General features: G+C 40.2%; 1 protein-coding gene across 4 annotated transcripts in view; it reads left to right on the top strand.

Annotated features, from left to right (window-relative positions):
* Positions 1-18,003, top strand: part of pacs2 (phosphofurin acidic cluster sorting protein 2) — a 284,997-nt gene that overhangs the window by 239,310 nt on the left and 27,684 nt on the right. For 2 of the 4 annotated variants that reach the window (XM_072569263.1, XM_072569261.1), the window contains 4 exons: positions 2,411-2,565; positions 4,276-4,386; positions 8,040-8,148; positions 10,584-10,616. In XM_072569263.1, coding sequence (XP_072425364.1) covers positions 2,411-2,565; positions 4,276-4,386; positions 8,040-8,148; positions 10,584-10,616 — 408 coding nt within the window. The remainder of the gene's footprint in view (positions 1-2,410; positions 2,566-4,275; positions 4,387-8,039; positions 8,149-10,583; positions 10,617-18,003) is intronic. The other 2 variants (XM_072569264.1, XM_072569262.1) reach the window with 1 other exon arrangement.

Raw genomic sequence — 18,003 nt, 5'->3', positions numbered from 1 at the left:
TAGGGACATAGGTGTAAGGTAAGAGGGGGGTAAGTAAAAAGTAGAGGAGGTGTTGGAGGCAGATACAATAAAAACATTTAAGAGGCCACTTAACAGATACCTGGTAGAGGCAAAATGTTGTCCGTTTAGGAAGGCATCATGTGTTGGCATGGTCTTGGTGGACCGAAGGGCCTGTTCCTGTACAGTACTGTTCGTTCTTCCATTTTTTTTCTCTCTCAACTTAAAATTGCAAAGTTACTAAACTATCACCATTAGAAACAATCACTTCATTGTTCACACTGGAATTAAAGACTCAGTTATCTTAATCACCTACCTGATGATTCATGAGAGGACTCCCAATAATAATTAAAAAGTGCTGTCGTCACTCACCTTGCAGAATAAGACTGCAACAATGAGTGACAAGTGACTTGTTAGTCATGTTGTCACCCTTTCCCTCAGACCCACGCAATTTCGCCAAGTGGAAAATGGGGGAATTTGATAAAAGATGCTGTCGTAAAAAGCTTTGACTGAAAGTATGTAGCACATCTGCCATTGCAGCCAGGGATATTGCCTAGCATGAAGAGAGCACGGAGAGGGATGAAATGAACTTTTATTACACACCCCACAATCATGAAGACTTGAATGTTACCATTCACTTATGTCACCTGAGCATCTCAGCTGCAGCTTCTTGAATCATTGGTCAGCTTCTACACACTAATCATTCAGTTCATTAAGTTCTTGCTGACTCTCTGTAAGAGCAATTGAACTCTGTCCTTAGCTTGTAGACCAGCTATTAGTTTTTCTCAGGATCTTATTCAATTTCTTTTGGAAAGCCATGACAGCCTGTGTGCTCCAAATCCTAACAACTCACTGCATAAAGTTTTTCCTCATGTTGCTGTTTGCCAATCTGTTCCTTTCAGTTGTTGAGTCTTGTCTTTGAGAAAACACACTGTCTGTTTGCTCTGTCCAGAAATATCATCATTTTGAATACTTCTATGATATCTCCTTGTAATTTTTGTGAAGGAAAACAATTTCACCTTGTCCAATCTATCCAAGTAAATTTAGTCTACCCATCCCTGGAATCATTTTTACAAATAGTTTGTGTACTCTGTCTACAGCCTGCACATCTTTAAGGTGTGGTACCCAGTGTAGGACAGAACACATCCAGTTGATGCCAAACAAATGCTTTGTAAAGCTTCATTATAACTTTTTGGGGTTTTTTTTTTGTTAATTTGTAAAGCCCAGTATTCTGTAAGCCACTTCAACCACTTCCTCTGTCACTTTATAAGAATTCTGCATCCTGTTGCCCTGCTTCCTTTATATTTGTACCTTTTTAGTTTATTGCCTTTTCTTGGTCTTCCAATAAAAATGTCTCACTTCTCCATGTTACATTCAGTGTACCATGGATAGGCTCATTCCCTAGCCTTTCTATCCTATCTTCCAGCCTATTACTGTCTGCTTCATAGTTTGCTATAATTCCCAGCTTTATCATTTGCATATTTTGAATTTGTGCTCTTAGCATCCATGCATGAGTCAATATATAACTGGAAAAGCTGTGGTCCTTGTGCCAAGCCTTTAGGTACCTTGCTGTACTACCTCTAAGTCTGAAAAAACACTCTGCACTACTGTCTGTTTCCTGTTACTCAGCCAAATCCTTCCATTTTCACCGTTTTTCAGGAGATTCAACATTGCTGCCATGTCAATTATGTGACATGTTCACTATATCCCATCAACAATCTCATCAAAAAACTAAATCATGTCAATTAAATGTGATTTACCTTAACAAATTGATTATGGCTTTCCTTAATGAAGTACTTCTCCAAGTAATTGTTAATTTCATCCTGGATTAGCAATTCTAACATTTTTCTTAGCATTGTGGTTAAATTAACTGAGCTGTAGTAACTGGGTTTATCTGTACTGCCTTCTGCTGAGTCACCCATCCATTTATTTGTTAACTCTATTTCAGTAAACCTCTACTGACTTTTAATCTCTTTCAACTCTATAAACTGAGGTGATCCAAAATTCTGCTATTGTTGTCTTAACACAGGCAATTTTCATTTACCCAGTATTCCAGAATACCTGTGTTTGCTGGCCCATACTGATTCCCAACCTAGCAATTCCTTGCATTTAAAAATTCTCACCCTGCTTTCAAATCCTTACTCGACCTCCCCATTACCTGTCTCTCTCTAACCTGTAGCCTCTAAAACTCAAATATCTGGTCTGTTCAACAAATATAATTTTGGCAGCTGTGCCTTCAACTGCTGGATGTTTGAATTTCCCTTCCTGAAGTTCTCTCTTTATCCTTCTTTAAAATGCTCCTTAAAACTTGTCATTTTACTGCGTTAAAGGTGTAAGTTATTGTTGAAGCTATAGCATCTCTTTTGGCAAATGCGCACATTGAATATTGTGTAATTTTTCTGCTTGTTTTCAGCTGCAACTGTAACTCCCAAACACCAAACCCCATTAAAGTGACGGTGGCTGGGGCCCAGCATTACCTAAGTGCTATCCTGAGGCTTTTTGTGGAGCAGCTATCACACAAAACTCCTGACTGGCTTGGATACATGAGATTTCTCATTATTCCTCTTGGTATGTTCACCTCAACTATTTTAAGATACTTGTATTGTCTCACTCCAGGCAAATCTGCATTGTTTGAACATTGATATTAATCAGGAAGGATTCTGATAGGATTGTTTGGTTTGGGAAGGTGGTATTTGAGAATGAAAGTAGAATGTGTCGACCATCAGGCAGTTTCTGATCTGGATAGTTTCATTCCTGATTCCATCAGGCATGAGTTTCATGCTGTTTTTGGAAGATGAAAGTAAATGGTTGGGAGGTTCATCTTGCAGTGATTGTAGAACCTCTTGGTAACCATTCATTGTGCATCATGGGTCAGCAGGTCATCTGTCAGTCCTCTGCCAGTCATTGTCTCTTGCTCTTAGCTATTAATAATCAAACAGAAACACAAAATGTCACATGTAGAAAATGTTAGCAATCATTATTGATGTCATTACACTATATCAAACTGAGTGCGCTGGAGAGAAAGCATCCAATTCCTGTTTACCTTTGAAATGTACGGTATTACATTCACATCTTTTTGTCCAATAGTATTTCATTTGCCAGCAGCGGCACCCTTCAGTGGCCTTTCAAACAGGCCTTTCTGTTCCTCATCTGCAGTGTCATTCAGTCAGATTGTGGAACATCTGTATCCAGTAACTCCATTTACCTGCCTTGGTAACATATCCCTTAATGGACTTGCCCTTCAAAAATCTATGAATTTCAATTCTGAAATTCCACAAAATTCAAGGAAGGGAGGGAAAGGATAAGAAATTATAACTTTTTTTTATATAAGAAACAAAATCTCAGAAGAACTATGTTAGAATGAATAACAGTTGGTTGTCAGTGGTTTTAAGGTATTAATTTAGTCATGTTCTGTGTGGATGTTCATTGCTTTGCTGTCGCAATATGATTTGAAATTTTACCTTATGACTCAGTGTCAGCCATCTGTTTGGTCATAGGGTGGACTTCTAGAATGGCACTTGAATCCTTGTGGCGATGTTTTGAAAAATAACCAAAAAACTTGAACATCAGCCAGATTTTGTTTTAAAAAAAGCTACAAATTCTTTTGGACCCAATCAGAGTTTGTTGAATTGAATGATTAAAGCTAAGAGCTGTATTATCATTTAAAAATAGAACTGGGAGTGGAATATATGCAGGAGCGCTTTTATAATAGTTAGAGATGCACAAGGCTCTATCGATAATAGATCTGCAAGATCTAATATACTGTAGAGGGCAGCAAGTGGAATACAGCTTAGAGTGGAGTAAATACTGGAAAGCTTCTACAATACAGCTGTGAGGGTATGTGCAAACAGAGCAACTTTTTTCTTCCAAACGTCCATGCAGTTGCTGGTCCCTCCTGCAGTCTCTCCAGCAACCTTGACATGCAGTTGCTGAGATCACCCACAATCTTGACAGCTGTTTTGCAACTTCAGGCAGCTGTTCACTATTTTATTGTTCACCATACACTGAAATAAAGTGAGAACAGAAAAATTAAAAGACTTGCAGGGCTTTGGAGAAATAGCGGGACATGGGACTAAATGGATTGCTTTTTTTTGTTCTAGGATTTTAAGATGGTCAAATTTCAAAGCTTAGCGCAAATCTTTATTCCCACTGTCTATCTCCATTAAAAATGAACGTGGGAAAGTAAAGAAGCAGCAAGTTACAGATATCGTGGTTGTAATTGAAGCAGTGTTTTCAATCTGGCTGGATATATTAGAACATCCACGTTTTTCTCTCTAGGTTCTCACCCAGTGGCCAAATACCTCAGCTCCATAGATTACAGGTACAACAATTTTTTCCAGGATGCAGCATGGCAAGACTTTTTCACCAAAACAGAGGCTCCTTCAATAGGTAAATAATATGTTGTAATGCACTGAAAGCCACTGAGTCACTTTGTGTCAAGGCTATATTGAGTTACCATGTTGTCAAAACTCACTCACAGCAGATTTGTGTTAGTTTTCTTGCTTTAATCAGTGATTTTAAAGTTGAATACCATAACACAATTGCTGAAGCTGATTTCACAATATGAAATTTGGGGATAAGTAAGAATGAATTAATTTGTATTTATGCAATGTCTTTTGAATCCTCAGGATAACCCCATGCATTTTACAACTAATAAATTACTTTTGAAGTGCAGTAACCACAATATAGGCCAATTCCATGGCCAATTTGCAAGCATGCTCCAACAGAAAATAGAGTGGAAAGATCAGATGCTCTCAAAATGTAAAACCTCCAATTGAGAAAACCTTGATTAAGTATTTAAATTGAAAGAAGGTATGTTACAAATATGAAGATGTATATGGTTGATAGTTTTGCCACTGTCACTTTAAAGTAAAATGGAGAAATGAATGGCGTCACATATTCTACTGTGAATTCTGTTGACAGCAACCCTTAACAGCTTGGTTGTTTTACAAAGAAGAGGAAAAAGATCACATGAGTATAGAGTCATAGAGATGTACAGCACGGGAACAGACCCTTTGGTCCAACTTGTCCATGCTGACCAGATCTATTAATTCTAGTACTTCTCTGGTCTAAATAAATGGCCTCCACGAAAAGATGGCCTCCTAGGAAGTAGTGATCATAACATGATAGAATTTAATATTCAATTTGAAAATGAGAAACTTGCATTGGAAACAACTGTGTTTAACTTAAATAAAATAAATTACAATGAAATGACAGTAGAGTTAGCTAAAGTGAACTAGGCAGATAGATTAGCAGTAAGCAAGCAGTGGTAGACTTTTAAGGAGGTAATTCATGACTCTCAGCAAAAATACGTCCCAGTAAGGAGGAAAGGTTTATGAGAGGGATAAACCAACCATGGCCAACCAAAGAAATTAAGGAGAGTATTAACTTAAAAGAAAAAGGCATATAAGGAGGTCAAAGTCAGTTGTAACCCTGAAGACTGGGATAAATTCAGAATTCAGCGAAAGAGGACTAAAATGATAATAAAGGTGGAGAAAATAAACTGAGAGCAAACTAACCAGGAATATAAAAACTGACAATAAAAACCATCTGTATATTGTGTTTCAATGGTTTCCTTTGTTTAGAACTGGCGATAGCTATCTTGTATACTATTCTTTTGAATGGCTTGACTGGAATGATATATAAAATATAGAGCTGAGGTTCCAGAGAGATGATAAATTGGCTTTTGTCATGATAAATGCTGCGGATTTCTGGAAGCAGCCACATTTGTTGGGCTGTTTTGTATGTTGTTTTTCAAATAATCCTAAGTATATGTTCATTGTTTTTTAATCCATTTGTGACACTCAACATGGCACTTAAATAACATCTTTGCTTCTAGCTCTTTGTTCGATTGGGTTATTCTTTGAGTGAAAGCTTTTATTGTTTTAATAAAGTTTTGCTAATAGTTTGTGTCTGAAGCTAGTGTCTGAATTGATTAACATAACTTTGATGAATGGTCAGTCTCCTGGCTTTCTTTCTTTACTTGCTATTGATAAAATAGATTAATCTCTATTCTAACACTGTTAATGACCTTGATATTAAAAGTGACTGAAACATTAATCTTTATTACACAATGTAGACTTGCCTTTGAGACTCTGTTCAGGAAGTAGTAATGAGTAAATGAGAATGTAAGTGGTACATTGTTTGTTCAGTTATTGCCTTATTAGACATATTACATATATTTTGTACTCTTCTGTTATAAATTCAATATCTGCTGCACATTTCTTTGAAGGCCTTAAGTCCCTGTAATCGGTATTTTCAATGCTCACAATAGCTGGTATTTTATAATGAGACTATGTTACTCTCTGAACAACCTGACTATCAGGTTTCCACAGTTCTCGCAATATGATTTCTGAAAATTCTTGTCAGTTGTCATATTTGTTTCTCAGTAATTGCTGTATAACACAATTGTTGTTGGTCTGATTGTAAACAACATCTGCAAATTTCCCTTCAGAATGCCCACCATTCTGATTTGGATCTATATTGAAACTCTAGCTGACTAGACCCTAAAATTCAGAATTCTTGTGCCTTTCTTTTCCCCCTTTAACTTCCTCCTTAGAATGTACCTGTAACATTTCCTAAATTGGAACAGTGACTGCATTTCAAAACGACTTAGTTACTGAAATGTGCTTTGGGATGTCCTGAATTCTTGGAAAGTATTTTGCCATGTTCACCATGGACATCCAGTCCCTATGCACCTCTGTCAGCCATGACAAGGGCCTCCAAGCCCTCCATTTCTTCTGCTCCTGGCGTCCCCCCCAGTACCCCTCCACTGAAACTCTCATTCATTTGGCTGAATTGGTCTTCACGCTCAATTTCTCTTTTGAATCCTCCCACTTCCTCCAGATGAAAGGGGTAGCCATGGGCACTCGCATGGGCCCCAGCTATGCCCGTCTCTTTTCCCACCTTTTCCTCCGCTATGTTAATAATTGTATTGGTGCCACCTCATGCTCCCATGAGGAGGTTGAACAGTTCATCAACTTCACCAACACATTCCACCCCGACCTTAAGTTCACCTGGACCATCTCGGACACCTCCCTCCCCTTCCTGGACCACTCCATCTCCATCAACAGTGACCTACTCAACACGGACATCTTCTACAAGCCCACTGACTCCCACAGCTACCTGGACTACATAACCTTCCACCCTGCCGCCTGTAAAAACGGCATTCCTTATTCACAATTCCTCTGCCTTCGCCGCATCTGCTCCCAGGAGGGCCAGTTTCTCCACAGAACACACTAGATGGCCTCCTCCTTCAAAGGCCACAATTTCCCCTCCCATGTGGTTGATGATGCCCTCTAGTGCATCTTATCCACTTCCCGCACCTCCACCCTTGAACCCCACCTCTCCAACTGCAACAAGTACAGACCTCCACCCCCAAATACATTAGGGAGACAGGATGCCTACTTGTAGAGAGTTCTCCCACTCTGCCAAGGACATGGAGGTCCTGGGCCACCTCCATTACCACACCCTAACCATCTGCCACCTGAAGGAAGAATGCCTCATCTTCTGCCTTGGGACCCTGCAACTGCACAGCATAAATGTGGGTTTCACCAGTTTCCTCATTTCCCCTCGCGCCCCCCCCCCAACCTTATCCAAGTTCCAACCTTCCAACTCTGCACTGCCTTCATGAGCTGTCCTACCTGTCCATCTTCCTTCTCACCTATCCACTCCACCCTCCTCTCTGACCTGTTATCATTAGCCCCACCTCCGTCTACTAATCAGACTCTCAGCTATCTTCCCCCCAGCCCACCGCCTCTCATTTATCTCTCCACCCCCTCAGCTCAGAAGCCTCATTCCTGCTCCTCGGAAGCTGCCTGACCTACTATGCTTTTCCAGCACCCCGCCCTCGACTCATATATATGAACGTCCTTGTCTTTTGTTGTGTGTAGTGTGCACTGCTACTTAAAATTTTTGCTGGAAATTTGCTTAACTACATTTTCTCCCTGCTTGTGGATGCAGTTTTGCTTTTGTAAGAAAGACACGCTGTGATTAATGGAGCCAATGACCTGTTTAACCTGTTGATTGTGTCTTATTTGCAGTGCAGGAAATACCGGACGTTGTCACTAGAGTTACCCAGTACATCTCCAATGCAAACATCTCCCACCAATTACCTATAGCGGAAGCTATGTTAACCTACAAACAGAAAAGGTACAGGCTTGATTTTTACACTGATTACATAAAAGTTTCATTTGAAAATCAATAATGCTTTCAAGAAGTTACATAATCTACAAACTCAGCCAAATGGAACTCTGTGACAGCAGCAGGCAGTTTTCATGCCTGCGGGTGAATATAATTGAGACCTTACACCATGATAATCACCAGACATCAAAAAATAGTGCACATATTCAGTAAAGTAAATATTTCTGTGACAATACATCAATCTGTTGGTCTCGCTCTTTTCCCTGTTTCTTTCATGACCTGTCATGAAACCTTGTGTTATACCTTTGTAGCTCTTGCAAGTCAGCAGTACTTGGTTGATGTGTTTTCTTCTTATTGTATGTCATCTTTTTTCACAGTAAATATCTTAATATAAATGCAGAATACTTGGCTGTCGAGTGTTGAGAAGTCAGCCAGGAACCTGTTTTACTCAGGTATATTACAGATGTAAATTAGCTAGACCACAATAATTCACAATGTGATTTTTTGGCATTAAATACCTCTTTCAAAAGTTAACCGATCAATATACACTGAGATAAGTTTAACATCTTGCACATTTTCTCCTGCAACATTTTTGCCTAAAGTGGGTGGTGACATTGAGAAAAAAGAAAATCTGTATTTAGCAAAAGTATTGGAAGAGTTACAAAATCTTTCAGAACTGGATTAACATTAGTTGAGATGCCATTCGTCTCAGTATGATGGAAGTTTGTTTCTGAGAGACTGTGTAAAGGAGCTAATTAACATCACTAGATATACAGTCAGTAATATAATGATTGGAGAGGTTGTTAAACAGCAGTGCAAAGGAACTGACTTAGCATTACTAGTGACAGAATTAGTAAAATAAGGTTCTGGAGGAAGGAGCTACTGTCATGATATGGACCAAATCATTGATTCTGGATAAATGAGTTTGAGATAGTACGCACACTAATCCTTACAACAGCTTGCAACTAATATTACAAAATGCCTCGGGGCACTTTGTAGGAGGTTTATAAATTAAAATTTGACTCAAGCCACATAAAGTGACATAAGAGCATGAGCCAAAGCTGGTCAGAAAGAAGAACATTTTAAGGAGCAAGGTAAAGAAGGAAAGAAAAGCAAAGGCTTCTAAGGGAGGGAATTCCAGAACTTGACTTAGACAGCTGAAGCCATCACAACCATTGGTGCACTTAAAATCAGCTGTATCCCACAGTTCAAACAGCTACGCTCAGTGACTCCTATACACACTGAGTAATCATAATCTTTTGTAATTGGTCATGTTCAGCAAGTAGTAATGATGATGAGAACCTGAGAAAGTCTTTAAGGTTGTTTAATAAAATAATGTAAATAACAGATTATGCACTTCACCTTGGAACAAGTTCTTCAGGAAAATCTCTCTTTAAAACAAGGTATATGATAATGTTGTTTAATTATCTTCTGTGATAACCAAGTAATATTATAGCAGCTTAGGAATTATGGTATTTATTGTTTACCTTTTTAAGTTTACATGTGTGGTTATTACTTTTAAATTCAAATGCCCTTTCCACACTGGCTTTGGTTAAATGTGCTAACATGGACAAGTTCCCTGTAATTTTTTCAATTAGATATTGTAGATTTAAGACAAATGCAGTTGTAGCATCCTGTACCAGAACAGCTGTTCTTATGCAAGAAGCTGTAGCAGCAAAGGTTTCAGTGGATTTTCCACCAATTGCTCTTGCAAGTGAGAAAGTTTTGTTTAAAGCAATGCCCTGAGTGCAATGCTACATATTGAAAACCAAGAGAATTGGCTGAATGTCGACACACAATGCTATGGCTTAAAATTGTATCTTTTAAGATACTATTCAGCATGCTCTGAATAGTGGCTTTTAAAATTACATATTCTATTCCTTCCCTCATCAGTGAATTGATCCACTGTGTGGATATCCTTTTTATTTATCTAGCAGGAATTGAGCATCCAAGCAACATCCTTGTCCCCCACATGACACTGAGAAGCCCAATGAGCTCTCCTCCAAGAATCGTGCCCATGTTGTAAAATGATATCATTGTAGATCTACACCCTCCTGAACCAGCAACAGATTGGTACACACTGATCAACTAATGTGCTGTGGTCTTCAGTAGATAGTGAGAATGGATTGGAGTCAAGAGAATGATTAATCAAAAAGGATATGCTTACATTTTAAAAATGGATGTATTCTGAGTCTGTTGGCTCAGGTCCATTCTATCAATAATTCTTGTTCCATAATAACTACTTCTGGTCTTTAATCAGCACAAAATACTGTATCCTCATGTGATATGCAGCCAGCTATAAATGCATTTGACTGACTTTAATACTCCGCTATCAGCAGCCAGTGAGGAAAGGGCAAGTCCTTATTATTGATACAACCCTCAGATCGACCTGTTCCGTGTAATAACGTGTGGTTTTTGTTTTCTTGTGGTTGCTTTCAATAAAGGAAAAAGAGCTTTCATTTTGATTTTAACATAAGGTACCAGAGTCTGCTTGGGTTTTGATTTTTTTAAAAATAAATATATAATGCTTTGTCAATATATGTATATTTAATGCCAGTCTTTTCTTCTCCTGTTGGCTTAACATTGTTGCCTGGTATGATGATTGGATTACAATTGTATGACTTAAGATTGGAAATTTGGTGAATCTGCTGGAGCATGTTAACATTGGAGAGTAGTGTACACATTTAGTATTTCCCATGAGCATGCTAATAAGCATTTACTGGTCTGGTATCTGAAAAGTAAATCACACATCCAGAGAATACTTTACTGGCCCTGCCTAAACAAATATTATCCAATCTAATTTCCCCCCACCCGTATTGATGACTCTCAATGCATCATGTTACCTTAATGTCACTGCATTGTCTGTCTGTCTTCTCCACTGACTATGACAATAGAACTGAAGCACAACACTGAGAAATCTTCTTCTACTCAGGATAGGCATATCAAGGACAGTAGTCAAAAAGTGTGCTGCTGTTCAGGCAGCATCCGAGGACAGTATTTATTATCCATCCCCAGATAATCTTGAGAAGATGGTATTGAGCTACCTCTTGAACTACAGTCCTTGCAATTTAGAAGCTAAATTAAAGCACAGGGATTGGAGCTAATGTATAGACATGGATCGATAACTAGCTGGCAGACAGAAAACAATGAATAAATGGGTCATTTTCTGAGTTGTAGGCAGTGACTAGTGAGGTACTGCAGAGATCAGTGATTGAACCCCAGTTATTCACAATATACCCTCTATGTGAATGATTTTGATTAGGAAAGTGAATGTAATTTATCCAGGTTTGCAGATAAAGCAAGTCTGGGTAGGAGGGTGAACTGAGATAAGGATGCTGAGATGCTTCAGTGTGATTTTTGCAAGTTGAGGGAGTGGCAAAATGCATGGCAGATAAAGTAGAATGTGGTTAAAAGTGAAGTTATCTACTTGATAGCAAAACCAGGAAGTTAGGTTACCATGAGTGCAATGAGACCTGGGTATCCTAGTACACTGCTCCTGAAAGTAACCTTACAGATCGGTAGGCACTGACAGAGGCAAATGGTATGTTGACCTGCATAGCAAATGGATTTGAGTACAGTAGTAGAGATGTCTTGCTGCCTTATGTATAGAGTATTGGACTATTGTGTGCAGTTTTGGTCTCCTTACCTGAGGAAGGATTTTCTGGCTATACAAGGAGTGCAGTAGATGTGTACCAGACTGATTTGTGTGATGGTGAGACTGGAGTGGTTAGGACTTTATTCACAGGAGTTTAGAAAAATGAGAAGGGATCTCATAGAAATGTATAAGATCCTAATAGGACTAGATAAGGAAACTGCAAAGGTCCCAGTCTAAAGTTACAGGGTAGGATAGGAGGAGAAATGTCTTCACCCAGAGTGTGATCAGCCTGTTGAATTCTCTACCAGAGGTTGAGGCCCAACAGTGAACGGTTTCAAAAAGGAGTTAGATATTGTTCTTGGAGCTGAAAGGATCAAAGGGTGTGGAGAGAAACTGGAAATAGGGCATATTGAATGATGCAGCAGACTCAAAAGGCTGAAGGGTCTTCTACTCCTTTCTTCTATGTTTTTATTTTTGGAGTGAAAGTATTCCCAGCGTTCCAGAGTTTTGATACATTCGGTGTGTTCAATGTCGATGAATGTCTAGGTCAGCCTACTATGAGTCTCAATGTCATCACATCATTACAGCACAGAAGAACACATACATCTAATCTGGGTCTCCATGAGCAACCCAGGTAACCCTATTCCCCCTCTCTATCTTCATGGCCTGTAAGTTTATTCACTTCAAATGACCATCCAGTTTACTTTTGAAATCATGAATTGTGCCTACTTCCAGCGCACTCCAGGCCAGTGATTTCCTTGTGAAATAACTATTCCGAGGCCGATATCCTGTCACCAAGTCACCCTTTATTTACATGTGTAGAGTCCTTGACACTGATCCCTTAGAGTATGTTCTCAGTGAACAGGATGCCTGACACTCTTGTTCTTATCTGTCAACCAGGGCTCCCTGATGGGACCAGATTAACAGCCCCAATCAGGAAACTTGTATTCTAATAGGTCCACCTCGCTGACCTCTTCACTATCACTATATCCTCCCTATCTGAGTCTGATCTGAGGAAATAGGCTGGTTCTTTAGTTTGTAGCTCCTCCTGGGGCATTTTCGCACTGGCTCAGGTTCCTCCAACTCGGCCTCTGATATGGGCAGCATCAATACACAGTAGCTCACCTCTTGTCCCTGGAGCATTTTGGAAGAAATTCATTCCCTACTTCAGAAGACAAAGACATCCAGGCAGCAACATCTGCTGTCCATCTCAGATTCCAAGGTATCTTCAACTCTTGATGGAGAGGCAGAACCCACAGGTTCTGGAACTGAAAAAGCTGTTGATGAGCCATGCACATTTTGCTGTCTCACAGTTTGAGAGTTTGCACCTTTTATATGGTCCACTTTCTTGTTTTGGACTGTTGCATCTGCACAAACTTTATACGTCACTGGACTTACCTTGTGTCGACCATACCTCTTACCCATGCAGAGCAATTCCCATGATTCCTACATGAAACCTGAAGTACACTGTCTCTCTCACTTAGCGGAGTCTTGTGTTTAGCCATTTCATCCTCTCTCCCAGGTCTATGAATATCAGAATTAACCTGATGCAAGTCTTCTCATTAGCAAGTTTGCTGCAGCTCTCCCTGCAGTTGCTTGAAAGATGACCCTATAACTAAATTAAATAGTAACATGGACAGTTTGATATCTAGTGAAGTTGTAGGTTGTTTGTTTAATCCTGCTTTCAAAGTTTGATCTGCTCTTTCTACCAGACCATTCGATGCTGGATGGTATGGAGCTGTCCTTATGCTGAACACCATTCGACTTTAGGAAATACTGAAATTCCCTTCTGGTAAGCGATGGCCCGTTATCTGTGATCAACACTTCCACGAGTCCATGTGTTGCAAAAAAATGCACGCAGCTTTTCTATCATCATCATGGTGTTTGACAAATGTGCTGTATGCACATCCAGCCACTTTGAGTGGATGTCCACAATGACCAAAAACATTGAGCCCATGAAAGGACCAGCATAGTCAATGTGTAATCAAGTCCAGGGTTTAACTAACCATTCCCGTGAATGTGGCGAGCTGCTGGTGGTAATTCTTGTCCTTCCAACCCCACCCCAACCCCCCACTCTGCCAATGTAGCTATATCTGCATCCAATCCTGCCACCAGACATAACCTCTCACCAATATCTTCATTTTGGAAACCCTTAGATGACCCTGAGTAAGTTCAGCCTGTATCTGGCAGTGACTCTTGTTCGGGACAATCACTCTTGCTCTCACAATAATAAGCTGTCCTCTGCTGTGACCTGGTCTCTCCAGGTCCAATAAGGTTTTAATTCTGGTTGTGACAGCCCTTTGGTTTCCCCCATCATCACCCACTGTTTCAGTTTTGTCAAGACTGGATCTTTGTGTTCAGAGTCTGACTTTGTCAGCTGTGACTGGACATACGTACAGAAAATTTAAAACCATGACCAACTCTTCCAGTGGGGGCACCACTGGTGGTGTATCTGCCAGCAGGACACCGCTCAAATGTATCCACAATTGCTACTTGGCTTCCCAGATGGTATTCTAACTTGTAATTATATGCATTTAGTATTAGAGCCCACTGCTGAATTTGGCTTCACTGCCTTGTCCTCTTTAAGCAGATTTAGCAGGGATTTGTGATCCATTATTATTCCAAATTTACGTCCATAAAGTTGTCAGTGGAACTTCCTGACTCCAAATATAACCACCAACTTTCCTTCTCTGTCTGGGTTATTTGCACTCTACATTAGCCAAAATCTTGGTCGCATATGCTATTGGATGTTTCTCTCCATTGGGCCACCTATGAGTGATTACTACTTCAATGCCATACGGGGAGGCATTGCATGTCAATATCAGATCTTGCTTGGGATCATAGTGTGCCATCACCTTAGAGATAATAGCTGTTTCTTCACTTCCCTGGAAGCTATGGCTTGGCTACGTGACCATTTCTGAGATTGACCCTGTTGTAAGAGTTGATGCAAAGGTGCTAAGGTGGAGGCCAGGTTATGTATGAACTTTCCTTGGCTGTGAATTATTATGGAAAGACCCAAGCTCTGGTACAGACGTAGGAGCCAGGGCACCTTTGATTGTCCTCACTTTATCTTTCAATGGGCATAACCCAATCTTGTTGACTCTGGAGCCCAAGAAGGTCACTTAGGGTGCCTGGAACACACCTTTTTCCCTTCTAAGGCAAACGCTGGCCTGGAGGAAATATCTACGGACTATTTGAAGTTCTCTAATTGCTCCTTATTCGTTTTCCTTGTTTATTAGCACACCATGTAGTTAAATGGTGATCTGGAGTAGACCTTGTAAAATGTTCTTCCACCTCCACAGACAAATTGCACATGCTGACAGTCATGTATATTGATACAAACTCGAATGGATATTAATTGTAGCATGATTCTGGGAATCCTCATTTAACTCTAATTACAAGTAAGCATGGCTCATGTCCAGTTTCGTGAGGGATAGCCCCTCTGCAGGCTTTAGGTAGAAACCCTGTAAGTGAGGGATTGAATATTTATCCAAACGCAAAAGGCGGTTTCAGTTCCTTAAAAATCCCACAAAAGTGAACCAAACTGATTGATACAACTGTGCTGCCAATTGCTCATACTGGACTGGTTTGATCAATCCTTTGCTTTCCAGCCTTCTGATTTCTGCCTCTACTTTTTCCCGTAAGGCAAATAGCACTGGGCAAGCCTTACAGAATTGTGGAAGGTCACCTTACAGAAAGGTGACACTGGCTCCTTGACCTTCCTGAAAAACTTCTGGGTGTTTAATTAGGACTTCACTCAAGCAGCTGTTTTGTAATCAAAAAAATGTGGAGCCAATCTAGGTAGATGTTACTCAACCAACTTCACTTCTTAAAGCTTGGGCCAGAGCCTTTTACTATAATCAGTGGGAACTGAACCAGCTGCTCCTCATACGAGGCTGGAGCCGAAGTTCTGTGAAGGTTCCCTGATGTGGGTTCTCAGTCTTGCTGAGGTCTTGTACAAACTTAAGGGTAGGAGTCCAGAGTGAATTTTGTTAAAGACCAGTTCTGCAAACACTGAAACAGCCACGCCAGTATCTAGCTCCATTAGAACTGGAACGTCATTTGACCAAATATTTACTTTGATTGCTTAGCAACATCCAAATCAGAACCAATTTAACTGTTCCAAACCAGATGTAGGAGGACATCCCAGGGTATGTATTCTCCCACATATCAGCCTCAGAGTCCTTTTACTCAATTTAGGTCAAGTAGGACTCTCTTGCTGTCTCGAGTCTGCATACCTGCAGCCACTACAATGCTGACTGGCCCGGATCCTGAAGGAAATTTTAGCCACTTGGCTGAGGTTTGGCTTTGTTTCGGGCTTTTACTTTGGGCTGACCTAGAGTCCTTCTGTTTAGGGTATATCCTGAGAGCAGCTATGCAGTTGCCTTCACTCAGGTGATGTTCCCCAAGCTCAATCGGAGTGGCGAGGGTGTCCAATAATAAAGCCAATTGTTGTGCCTGTTTGAAGTCCAGTTAAGCTTCAGCTAATAGGTGCTTTTGCAGGTTACTTTATTAATTGCACATACCAAAAGGTGTCTCAGCATCTCATTAAGGGTTAAACTAAACTCACATGCCCCTGCCAGTTGTCTTACCTCGTCAAAAATTTGGATATTGGTTCCCCTGGTTCTTGAATTGCTGAGTCAAACTGATAGCATCTCAGAATTAGAAGAGGCTTGGGGTTATAATGTTCTTTAACTAAACCCCTCAACTCCTGAAAGTTAGGTGCCTAACAACCAATAAAGTTTCCGGTTCACAAGTTGTCAGGGGAATTATTTGTTGCTTTTCATCTGCCTCAAATATCATTCCCCCCCAAAAAAAAGCATTCTTTCCACTGACTGGGCCCAATCTTTGGAAGGAACAAAAGAGTCTAGCTTCCCAAATAACAGCACAAGCCTGAAATGTTCACCCAACTCAAAGACAATTGTTGCGAGCAAATTTCTTCAGGAATGTGCTTTTCTCTCACCACTGAAATAACTCCACAGAGGCTGGTGTCTTGTGTAGTCACCTTTATTTATATGTGGAGAGGACTTGACACGGATCCATGTCCCTCAGAGCCAGTTCTGAGTGAGCAGGATGCCTGACACTCCTGTTGTTATCTGGCAGCCAGGGCTCCCTGATTGGGATCAGATAATGTTCTATATTTTGTCTGTCTTTTCTAAATCTGATCTGTTATAATGTTGTACAATCCTATCAAATCTCCTTTGTTCTATGGGAACAGTCTCTGCTTCTCCAACCTAGCCTTATCATTAAAATTTCTTATTGGGATCCATTCTGCTGAATCTCCTCTGCACCCTCTCACAGACCCTTCAATTGTTTCTAAAGTGTAGTGATTAGATCTGGATGGCAGAACGGGGGATTTTGTCTTTGTGGACTTAGTAAAGGCTTTGACATCGTTCCACATGGTAGACTAATTAGTAAAGTTAGATCACACAGGGTTCAGGGAGACCTTGTCAGTTGAATACAAAATTGGCTTGATAGTAGGAGATGCGAGCATGGTAAATGGTTGGATTTTGGACTGGAACACTGGAGATCAGTGCTGGGTCCACTTTCATTTGTCATTTATGTAAACAATTTAAATGAGAATTTAGGAGGCATGGTTACTAAGTTTGCAGGTGGCACCAAAATTGGTGGTATCACTGACAGTGAAGAAGATTACAAAGGGGTCTTGACTAATTGGGCCAATGGGCTAAGGAGTGGCAAATGGAGTTGAATTTGGATATATGTGAGGTAATGCATTTTGGTAAAATAAACAAGGGCAGGGCTTATCCAATTCATAGTAGACCCTGTGTAGGGTTGTTGAACAGAGAGACCTAGGGGTTCAGGTACATAGTTCTTTGAAAGCTGCATTGCTAGTGGACAGGGTGGTTAAGAAGGTGTTCAACACACTTGGCTTCAATGCTCAGACCATTGAGAGTTGGGACATTATGCTGAAGTTGTACAGGACAATGGTGAGGTCACTTTTGGAATGTTGTTTACAGTTCTAGTTGCCCTGATATAGGAGCAATTTTATTAAATTAGAGAAGGTTCAGAAAAGATTTGCCAGGATGTTGCTGCGTATGGAAAGTTTTTGTTAGAAATAAAGGCTGGATAGGCTGGGTTTTTTTCCACTGGAGCATAAGAGGTTGAAAGGTGACCTTTATAGAGGTTTCTAAGATCTTGAACAGCATAGATAAGATGAATAACAGAACTTGTCCCTAGGGAAGTAGAAGTTCAAAGCTAGGGGGCATATTTTTAAGATGTGAGGAGAAAGATTTAAAAGGGACCTGAGG

The sequence above is a fragment of the Chiloscyllium punctatum genome, chromosome 4 (genome assembly GCF_047496795.1).
Source record: "Chiloscyllium punctatum isolate Juve2018m chromosome 4, sChiPun1.3, whole genome shotgun sequence".
Classification (NCBI taxonomy): domain Eukaryota; kingdom Metazoa; phylum Chordata; class Chondrichthyes; order Orectolobiformes; family Hemiscylliidae; genus Chiloscyllium; species Chiloscyllium punctatum.
Note: the sequence above shows the minus strand (reverse complement) of the source record. Positions and strands in the feature narration are given on the sequence as shown.